The sequence below is a fragment of the Anomaloglossus baeobatrachus genome, chromosome 3, assembly GCF_048569485.1.
Source record: "Anomaloglossus baeobatrachus isolate aAnoBae1 chromosome 3, aAnoBae1.hap1, whole genome shotgun sequence".
Lineage (NCBI taxonomy): Eukaryota > Metazoa > Chordata > Amphibia > Anura > Aromobatidae > Anomaloglossus > Anomaloglossus baeobatrachus.
Genome location: NC_134355.1, coordinates 635,484,771 through 635,495,835, shown reverse-complemented (window position 1 = coordinate 635,495,835; position 11,065 = coordinate 635,484,771). Strand labels below are relative to the sequence as shown.

Here is an 11,065-nt window from a genome sequence, read left to right as displayed (position 1 = left end):
CCTGATTGAGATGAAAAGGGGACACCACTTTGGGGAGAAAGTCCGGGACCGGACGCAGAACCACCTTATCCCGGTGAAATACCAGGAAGGGGGCTTTGCATGACAGCGCTGCAAGCTCTGACACTCTTCGGAGTGATGTTACTGCCACTAGAAATGCCACCTTCTGCGAAAGACGTGATAGAGAGACATCCCGCAGCGGCTCAAAAGGCGGTTTCTGAAGAGCCCTTAGAACCCTGTTGAGATCCCAGGGTTCCAGCGGACGCTTGTAAGGTGGAACTATGTGGCAAGCTCCCTGCAGGAACGTGCGGACCTGCGGAAGCCTGGCTAGACGCTTTTGAAAAAACACGGAAAGCGCCGAGACTTGTCCCTTGAGAGAGCCGAGAGACAATCCCTTGTCCATTCCGGATTGAAGGAAGGAAAGAAACGTGGGTAAGGCAAACGGCCAGGGGGTAAACCCCTTATCAGAGCACCAGGCTAAGAAGATCCTCCAAGCCCTGTGATAGATCTTGGCTGACGTTGGTTTCCTGGCCTGTCTCATAGTGGCAATGACCTCTTGAGATAACCCTGAGGACGCTAGGAGCCAGGACTCAATGGCCACACAGTCAGGTTGAGGGCCGCAGAATTCAGATGGAAAAATGGCCCTTGCGACAGCAAGTCTGGTCGGTCTGGGAGCGCCCACGGTTGACCCACCGTGAGGTGCCACAGGTCCGGGTACCACGACCTCCTCGGCCAGTCTGGAGCGACGAGGATGGCGCGGCGGCAGTCGGACCTGTTCTTGCGCAACACTCTGGGCAGCATTGCCAGAGGAGGGAATACATAAGGCAGTCGAAACTGCGACCAATCCTGAACTAAGGCGTCCGCCGCCAGAGCTCTGTGATCCTGAGACCGTGCCATGAATGCCGGGACTTTGTTGTTGTGCCGAGACGCCATGAGATCGACGTCCGGCGTTCCCCAGCGGCAACAGATCTCTTGAAACACGTCCGGGTGAAGAGACCATTCCCCTGCGTCCATGCCCTGGCGACTGAGAAAGTCTGCTTCCCAGTTTTCTACGCCTGGGATGTGAACAGCGGAGATGGTGGAGGCTGTGGCCTCCGCCCACAGCAGAATCCGCCGAACTTCTTGGAAGGCTTGACGACTGCGTGTGCCGCCCTGGTGGTTGATGTACGCGACCGCCGTGGCGTTGTCCGACTGTATGCGGATCTGCCTGCCCTCCAGCCACCGATGGAACGCTTTTAGGGCTAGATACACTGCCCTTATCTCCAGAACATTGATCTGAAGGGAGGACTCTGTCGGAGACCAGGTTCCCTGAGCCTTGTGGTGGAGAAAAACCGCTCCCCACCCTGACAGACTCACGTCCGTCGTGACCACAGCCCAGGATGGGGGCAGGAAAGATTTTCCCTGCGATAGGGAAGTGGGAAGAAGCCACCACTGAAGAGAGGTCTTGGCTGCCAGAGAAAGAGAGACGTTCCTGTCTAAGGACGTCGACCTCTTGTCCCATTTGCGGAGAATGTCCCATTGGAGTGGACGCAGATGAAACTGCGCAAAGGGAACTGCCTCCATTGCTGCCACCATCTTCCCCAGGGAGTGCATGAGGCGCCTCAAGGGGTGTGACTGGGCCCGAAGGCGAGATTGCACCCCTGTTTGCAGCGAACGCTGTTTGTCCAGCGGTAGCTTGACTATCGCTGAGAGAGTATGAAACTCCATCCCGAGGTAAGTCAGTGATTGGGTCGGAGTCAATTTTGACTTTGGGAAATTGATGATCCACCCGAACCTCTGGAGAGTCTCCAGAGCCACGGTCAGACTGTGTTGACGTGCCACCCGAGAAGGGGCCCTGACTAGGAGATCGTCTAAGTAGGGAATCACCGAGTGGCCCTGAGAGTGTAGGACCGCCACAACGGATGCCATGACCTTGGTTCGCTCGGGAGGCGGAGATGTTCTGAAAAAACGAGTCGGAGGACGAGAGCTGAACTCTATCCTGTAACCGTGAGACAGAATGTCCCTCACCCATCGGTCTTGGACATGTGGCCACCAGGCGTCGCAAAAGCGGGAGAGCCTGCCACCGACCGAGGATGCGGTTTGGGGAGGCCGAAAGTCATGAGGAGGCCGCCTTGGAGACTGTGCCTCCGGCGGTCTTTGGAGGACGTGACTTAGACCGCCATGCAGAAGAGTGTCTCTGGCTCTTCTGTGGCCTGTTGGACGATGAGGATTGGGACCTGGCTGAGGGCCGAAAGGACCGAAACCTCGCTTGAATTTTTCGTTGCTGAGGTCTCTTTGGTTTGGGCTGGGGTAAGGACGAGTCCTTTCCCTTGGATTGCTTAATAATTTCATCCAATTGTTCGCCAAACAATCGGTCGCCAGAAAAGGGCAAACCGGTCAGGAACTTCTTGGAAGCAGAGTCTGCCTTCCATTCGCGTAGCCACATGGCCCTGCGGACTGCCACCGAATTGGCGGATGCTACCGCTGTACGGCTAGCCGAGTCCAGGACAGCATTCATGGCGTAGGATGAAAATACCGACGCCTGAGACGTCAAAGACGCTACTTGCGGAGCAGAGGTACGGGTGACCGCATTAATCCCAGACAGACAAGCTGAGATAGCCTGGAGTGCCCACACTGCTGCAAAGGCTGGGGCAAAGGACGCGCCTATGGCTTCATAGATGGATTTCATTAGGAGCTCTATCTGCCTGTCCGTGGCATCCTGGAGCGTTGAACCGTCAGCCACTGCTACTACGGATCTAGCCGCCAGTCTAGAGACTGGAGGATCCACCTTGGGACACTGAGCCCAACCCTTAACTACGTCAGAGGGGAAGGGGTAACGTGTGTCATTAAGGCGTTTAGTAAAGCGCTTGTCCGGGAAAGCCCTGTGCTTCTGGACAGCATCTCTGAAGTTCGAGTGATCGAAGAAAACACTCAGAGTACGTTTGGGAAACCTAAATTGGTGCTTCTCCTGCTGTGCTGCCGACTCCTCTATAGGTAGAGTTGGGGGAGAAAGATCTAGCACCTGGTTGATGGACGCTATAAGGTCATTTACTATGGCATCCCCTTCAGGTGTATCAAGATTGAGAGCAACGTCAGGGTCAGAGTCCTGGGCTGCGACCTCCGCCTCATCCTCTAGAGAGTCCTCAAGCTGAGACCCCGAACAGCGTGATGAAGTCGGGGAAGATTGTAAGCGAGCCCGCTTAGCCGATCTGGGACTGCGGTCCGTGCCGGAGTCCTCCACGTAATAACTAGAGGCCACCCCAGGAGCACGCTTCGTCGCAGACCGAGAGGGGCCTGGGGGCGATCCCGCAGTGCCCGGGGCCTGTGTAAGGGCCGGTCTGGGCTGCAAAGCTTCTAGTATCTTAGCAGACCATTTGTCCATAGACTGAGCCATGGATTGTGAAAGTGACTCGGAGAGTTTCTCAGCAAAAGCTGCAAACTCTGTCCCTGCCGCCTGGACAGGGGAAGCCGGCGGTTCTACCTGGGCCGAGGGTCCCACCAGTGCCCCAGGCTCCGGCTGAGCGAGTGCCACATGGCCCGAGCATTGCTCACAGTGAGGGTAGGTGGAACCTGCAGGTAGCATAGCCGCACAAGAGGTACAGGTTGCAAAATAACCCTGTGTCTTGGCACCCTTGCTCCTTGTGAACGACATGCTGTAGTCTCCCAGGAGAGTGATCACTGAGGGATATATAGCCACAAGCTAACAGTACAGCCGAACCGAGAAAATGTATACAAATATATATATATATATATATATATATATATATATATATATATACGGTTCAGCACTCTAGGGGGCCCAGCACCGGTGGGAAGAAGCCACCTGGCTTACCGACCACTCAAGCAGTGTGTGGCCCCCAGATTCCCTGCCTCGGGTCTCCCAGAGGTGCTGCCAGAAGTCCTCCACCGGCAGAATGTGCTTAAAACATGGCTGTCGGCGTTCACAGGGGAGGAGGGAGCCGTGGGCGTAACTACAAAAGTGCAGGAATCTGGTGCCTCAGAGTGAATAGTGAGGGGGGCGGAGGACAGCCAAGTGTGCTCCAGCCCTCACTGTCGGCGTCTGACCGACCGTCCCGCCCTTCCCCCTGACTGGCAGGCCCGGGGGCGGGAGTTTAAGGCACTAGGCCGCAAAAGCCGGGGACTAAAGTTAAAACCGCGGCCGGCAAGCAGGCGCGGTCGGCGCGGTAGTCCCGGTCTCATACCAACACCACAGTCGCTGCAGCGTCTGAGGCCAAGGTGCTGCATGCACCGTCCCCAAGGGGACACAGAGTACCTGTGCGGGAATCTGGTGCCCTAGAGTGATTAGTGAGGGGGGCGGAGGACAGCCAAGTGTGCTCCAGCCCTCACTGTCGGCGTCAGACCGACCGTCCCGCCCTTCCCCCTGACTGGCAGGCCCGGGGGCGGGAGTTTAAGGCACTAGGCCGCAAAAGCCGGGGACTAAAGTTAAAACCGCGGCCGGCAAGCAGGCGCGGTCGGCGCGGTAGTCCCGGTCTCATACCAACACCGCAGTCGCTGCAGCGTCTGAGGTCAAGGTGCTCCATGCACCGTCCCCAAGGGGACACAGAGTACCTGTAGATGCAGGGCCCTGTCCCTGATGATACTCAGTCTCCTGTCCGTCAGAATCCCACAGGGGCTGCGGAGGGAGCCCGGTCCCAGTGCCTGGATGACCGGATAGGATCCCACTTCTCCCAGAGCCCCTAAGGAATGGGGAAGGAAAACGGCATGTGGCTCCGGCCTGTGTACCCGCAATGGGTACCTCAACCTTAACAACACCGCCGACTTAGTGGGGTGAGAAGGGAGCATGCCGGGAGCCCTGTTAGGGCCCTCTTTTCTTCCATCCGATATAATCAGCAGCTGCTGCTGACTAAAATGGGAGCATGAGTGCATGTGTGCCTCCTTCAACACAAAGCATAAAACTGAGGAGCCCGTGATGCACGGGGGGGTGTATAGGCAGAGGGGAAGGGTTACACTTTTTAAAGTGTAATACTTTGTGTGGCCTCCGGAGGCAGAAGCTATGCACCCAATTGTCTGGGTCTCCCAATGGAGCGACAAAGAAAAGTATTCAACACGCTTACTGAAATTTGAAAGTTAACAGCTTCAAGATGCCGCCTGTATGGAAAAACTAGTCGCATGCAATGCTCAGATGTGATTTTGGCACATTCTTCCACACAAACATACCCTTCATACCCTGAAGGTCCCCATGGGTTTCTTCTATAAACTCTGATCTTTAGTTCCTTAAATAAATTTTCTATTGGATTCGGGTCAGGTGATCGGCTCGGTATTCTAGCAGCTTTTTATTGGTTTCAAAGAAAAAAAAAATAGGAGTTTCCTTGGCTGTGTGTTTGGTATGATTGGTCTTGATGAAATGTCCACTCTCGTTTAGTCTTAATCATCCTGGTAGATGGCAGCAGATTTTTATCAAGAATCTCTCTTATTTGTGCATTCATCCTTCCTTCAATTATATGAAGTTTGCCAGTGCCAAAAGTTGAAAAAAAATTGCCACACCATGATGTTCCTACCTCCAAACTTCACTGTTGGTAAGATGTTCTTAGGATGATATGCAGGGCCCTTTTGGTCTCCAAACATGCTGTGTATTATGGCATCCAAAGAGTTCAATTTTGCTCTCATTTGACCATACTATATTCTCCTAGTCTTTCACAGGATTGTCTAAATGTTGTTGAGAAACTTAAACTGGTCTTGAACATGCTATTTCTTTAGCAATGGAGTCTTGTATGGTGAGCGTGTATATAGACCATGGAGGTTTAGTGCAATACTTATTTTTATCTTTGAAACACATTGTTCTTGACTTTTGGACAACTCTTCTGATAATTCTTTCACTCCTCTGTAAAAAATCTGGCAGGGAGCACCTGGTTGTAGCTGTATTATGGTGAAATTGTTTTTTCCATTTGCGCATTATGGCCCCAACAGTTCTCTCTGGAGTCTTCAGTAGTTTAGAAATTTTTCTGTAACCAATGTTATCAGTATGTTTTGCAACAACGTTGCGAAATTCCTGAGACATCTCACTGGGTTTACTCATCATGAGATGTATCTTGTTTGTTTAGCACCTTGGTAATGAGACTTTTTCATAGGCCATCAGTTAAACCAGCTGATATCTTTCACTAAGTGGCAGGATTACTTTCGAATGACTGATATTACTCCAGCTGAAACCCGACTGTCCATGACGTTTTCCACCGTTCGCTCTTCTTGTGTTCAATACTTTTACCCTGCATAATTTCTCATTATTACACATAATTTATAAACACCCATGGTTTCATATATTTGCCTGTGTAGATTGGATGGGTTGTTACTGACATCTGGTGAGAAATTCATGCCAGTTTACTTAGAAAATCGGAGACATTTTCAATACTTATTTCACCTGGTGTACCTTTAGGGGAAGTTTTGGGACTAGTTTTTCTTTTCTTGAAGTGGTTTATGAAGAGTTTTTTTCCCCTAATGAACATTTAGCAGCCATATAAATAGGACACTGCCTAGTTTGGAGTTTATTGAATCAGGATCCACTTTGCCATGCACCTTCGTCTACAAAAATAATAGCCTACCCACTGAATAGGTGATAATTGTTAGAGCGATGTGATACATTACGCTTATAACGGCAGGGATCGGCAGCTCCATTCAGCTTCTCCTGTATGTGACTGTGACCAGGGAAGATTGGGGAATATAAGTTATTTTGATGATTGGTGGGCACAAACACTGATCTAACAGTTATCACCTATCCAGTGACATGGGCCCCCGATTGATACTCAAGAGAAGAGGAGTAGCTTATTAAAATTACAGAAACGGTTGAGCATTTTACGATGCCGCACGCACCATGGTCTTAACTGTAGTGGGTGCAAGTCATTGGCAAAAATGTATCAAAAAAACAGTGAAAGAAACAGTATTTTTTTTTATTTCAATATCCGGTTCTTCCTCCCGTCCCACCATACATTATGATAAACGTTTTACTTTGAGCTAAAACAGATATAAAAAATAAAAAGGAAAATAAACAAAAGCCTGTTAGAATTACAGAATGAAATTTATATATATATAAAAAAAAATGAAATTTATATCAAAACAAACAGCCTATGAAGGAAGAAAAAAAATAATGATTCCTTTGTGTTTTCTGTACACAAATTGTAAAAGGTAGTTAAATAGGTTAAGAAAAATTACAAAATATTGGAAAGACCAAATTTAAAATACAAGTTGAAATGTTGGCTGTGCTTTAGGTTCGTTCCTGTACAAGTCCTGAATTGCAGAATATTTTTTCTTCAGTTTTGTCTAAAGCAAAATCTGTACACGTCTGTTTCCCACAGCTCCCTATGTTGGTGTATTGAGGGAGTTCACAGGACAGAAAGTCAACGCTAAGCTGTACAGCAGAATGAAGAAGCAATGCTGCCTGTTTCCAAGATTAGCCAGCAGAATTTTTAAAAACACAACTAAATACCAGTTTATGCAACTTTATGTCCACTTTTTTGTGTTGGTTTTAAAACAAACAAGTTCACGGGATACACAGAAAAGGAATAGAAAGGAAAGTGAGAGCAGAAAACATTAACTGTTCTGTAATTGTCGGAGTCTTAGTCTTTCTGACAAAGGCAAAGGACTATCCAGGCATATTATAGAGTCATCGTCATCATCACTCAATTCATCCGGGGACTTGCCATTTAGGACTTTGGCTTCAGGACTTGAAAATACATTCTCTGTCATGGGAATACTAAAAGTACCAGTACTAAAAGTAATTGGGTCCATGTTAGACATTGGCCTGACGGGAGTGATTTCGGTTTGGGGTGTCTCCGATTTTGTTCGGTCTTTGTTGAATATATGCTTAGGTCCACCACCGTTTCCTCGTTCCTCTTCGTCCTCACTAGAAGATGCTATCTTGAGGCACACACTTTTCTTCTGAACTACTTTTGCTGACACTTCATATGCTGTTTTGCTGGGAATGTTTCCATCCGATGAAGGCCTCACAGGAACAACACCAATCTTCTTCACAAAAGTGAACGATTTGGTGGTTGGACGTTCCTTTGCCCAACAGTTGGTGTCAGGCTTTCTGGTGGCATTGATTTGCTTCTCACTTTTTTGACAGCTTTGTCCTTTGGTTAACTTGCTATGTTGTAGAGTTTCCTTAATATTTAGATTATGGTTAGAACCGGATTTGACGTCTTTCATATTGAGGCTTAAGGTTATGGGCTTTAAAGGTTGGCGTTTTTCAAGGACATTGGGTGGTTTTGAGGAGGCATAATGGCTAGCATTCTTTAAAAGTATCCTCTCCCTCAAAGGCAGCTTTTGCAGATGTGTAATAGGAGAAGAGTCAGATAACGCCATGTTTGGTGGTTCAGATTTTTTTTCCAAATTATCCTTAACTGGTCTTACAATTTCTTGGATTGAGTGGTTGGATATCTTTGCTTGTTCTTTAATGTTTGGCCCATTGTGGACACTAGCTGTCTGACCACTGCTTGGATGAGACTCAACTTTAGGAGACATACTAAATGAGGTGGCTTCCCAATCAATGCAACTCAGATGTAGATCTGCAACCATGGATGAAACATTTGGAGAAGCCTCTGAAGACTTTGGTCTATTATTCGGTGCTGGAGAAGAACATTGACCATCAAGTTGGTCTAAATCATCTTCTACATATACAGGTGTGGTGGAAACCCCTAGGTCACTTGATATAAAGTTGACCATATGTGGTGAAGGACGGGCAGTGCCAGGTAGGTCATTCGACCAGTCACTTCCGTTAAGACAATTGGTCGTTTTAGGTTCTTCACTTTCTTTTAAAATAGGCGGAGATATATTTGTCTCTAGAGTTGGGGTTAAACTCATTTCGGACAGGAGTAAAGCCATGTCATCCACATTCGGAGGAACCTTGGGTTTAGGTTTACTTCTTTTACCTACAAGAGAACCAAATGTAAATTTTTAAATTGCTTAAAATCATAATCAAGAAATTATCACTCCAGTAGAAAGATCAATCAGATTCTCCATTACATTTGGTAATTAAAATTTTTTGCTAGAGTAAGCAAGTATGGATTAGTACAACAGCAGTAGAATGACTCATGTCTAACCGAAAATGTGGTATTGTAGGAGACAGAGAAGGTTCATTTTAGCCCATTACCTCTTTATTGGATGTTTGATTGGACAAAGGTCTATAGAATCCGAGAGAGAGTGATAGAAAAGAAGCAATAGATGTATAATGCCAGCGGTTAACACTCGCGAGTGACCAATATGTTAAACAAATGGCCCATCACAGCTCAGCAATTTTCCGCTAACTGCAGCAATATTTCATCCACTCGCATTTAATAACACAAACAAGAGCAATGCCACATGGGCAGGAAAATGCTGAAGCTGCATTAGGACAGCTGTATGTAAAAATATAAAGAAACTCGCTCTGGACAAAATAGATTATACTGTGTACTGTACTGTATATCGGCCGTTTTACACAAAACCTGTAGGAAACCATGACATTGCTGCACTCATTCCTTGCTACAAGGTTATAAAAACTTATGGTGCACATATCAGTCTAATATCATCAAGAACTAACCTAATTCGCATGCTCTATTTTTAAGTGGGTGGTGACTCTTCATTAACATTCTGCCAGCGCTATGGGTGCTGGCACTTCCTGTCACTTCACACATAGCACATGGGTATTATGTCTGACATTGCCCAATGCCTTACCTGCCCTGAACCAAAAGACCACCTTTCTGTTGTGCTTGTATATAGTTTAATAGACAGGAAAAGTGGGGGGGAGGGGGGCAATAGAAATAAAGACCCGCCCCCCACCTGTTTAAAGATCCACACCCACCACCTGAAAGATCAGCCAAGCACCGCCTTAAAGACCCAAAAACACTGCCTCAAAGACCCAAAAAGCACTGCCTTTAAGACCAGATTAGAAAAAATGACCTGCCTCATGTCCTGTTATACAACAACCCAACTCCCCTCCCTGTAGAAAAACAAAGCCCTGCTCCCACTTCCAGTAAAGTGATACAAATCTACTCCAACTCTCTGTAGAACTTTAGAAACCCACCCCCACTTACCGTAGAATTATAAAGAACCACCCGCACTTCCTGTTAAACAAAAACCCACCTCCGCGCCCAGTAAGTAAACCTGCTCCCATTTCCTGTAGACTGAGCAATATCCACCCCCACTTGCTATAGAAAGATAAAAACTTGCTCCAAAATCATGTAGGGATAAAAATAAATTCCCACTTCCTGTTAAACTGTAAAAATCTGTCTCCATATCCTGTACAATGATAAAAGCTCCACCCACACATCCTGTAGAATAATAAAGCTTCACCCCATATCCTGTAGAATGATAAAGCTCCACCCCCACATCCTATAGAATGATAAAGCTCCACCCACACATCCTGTAGAATAATAAAGCTCCACCCCATATCCTGTAGAATTATAAAGCTCCACCCCACATCCTGTAGAATGATAAAGCTCTACCCCCACATCCTATAGAATGATAAAGCTCCACCCACACATCCTGTAGAATAATAAAGCTTCACCCCATATCCTGTAGAATGATAAATCTGCACCCCCACTTCCTGTAACATAATAAAGACCCGCCCCCTTTATCTGTCACCTTTCTGTTAGAGATGGAGATGACAACAAGCAATGGGCAACAAATTACCTATTAGGGAGACCCCTACAGGCCGACACTTTGGAGTCAGTTTTAGGGGGAGGAGCATAATTTCTAAATTAATATTATACAGATTCTCTAATTATTTATCAGATGAGATCAAATTGTCTGTAAGTGCACACAGCATATAAAGATAAATCGACAACTATGGCTCGTGTTTCAGAAAATTGTTTCATTCTTCATCTGCACTTCGCCAACCCTCTGTTAGTCCTCCTGGAAATGTAACAATAAGTTGGCAACTTGCTGTAACTTTTTCCTAACAGTGACCAGTCAGGGGTAATAGTATATGACTGTTGAATATCACCTCACGGCATGGAGTCAAGCCGCATCCAGTGTCTGAAATGTGTCAGAAAGAAGTGTATTGTGACGGACACTGGTTTATTACTGAACTAGAAGGTGGCCGGATTCTAACGTATCGGGTAGTGTAGAATGTGTATGTAGGTTAGCAGACTGAATAATA

At 47.3% G+C, this 11,065-nt stretch overlaps 1 protein-coding gene across 1 annotated transcript in view; it reads right to left on the bottom strand.

The window, feature by feature from the left end:
• Window positions 1–6,904: 6,904 nt before the first annotated feature.
• Window positions 6,905–11,065, bottom strand: part of GEN1 (GEN1 Holliday junction 5' flap endonuclease) — an 86,627-nt gene continuing 82,466 nt past the window's right edge. Inside the window, 1 exon segment of the mRNA XM_075341577.1 lies at window positions 6,905–8,858. Within this exon segment, the coding sequence (XP_075197692.1) occupies window positions 7,519–8,858 (1,340 nt within the window). The 3' untranslated portion in view covers window positions 6,905–7,518.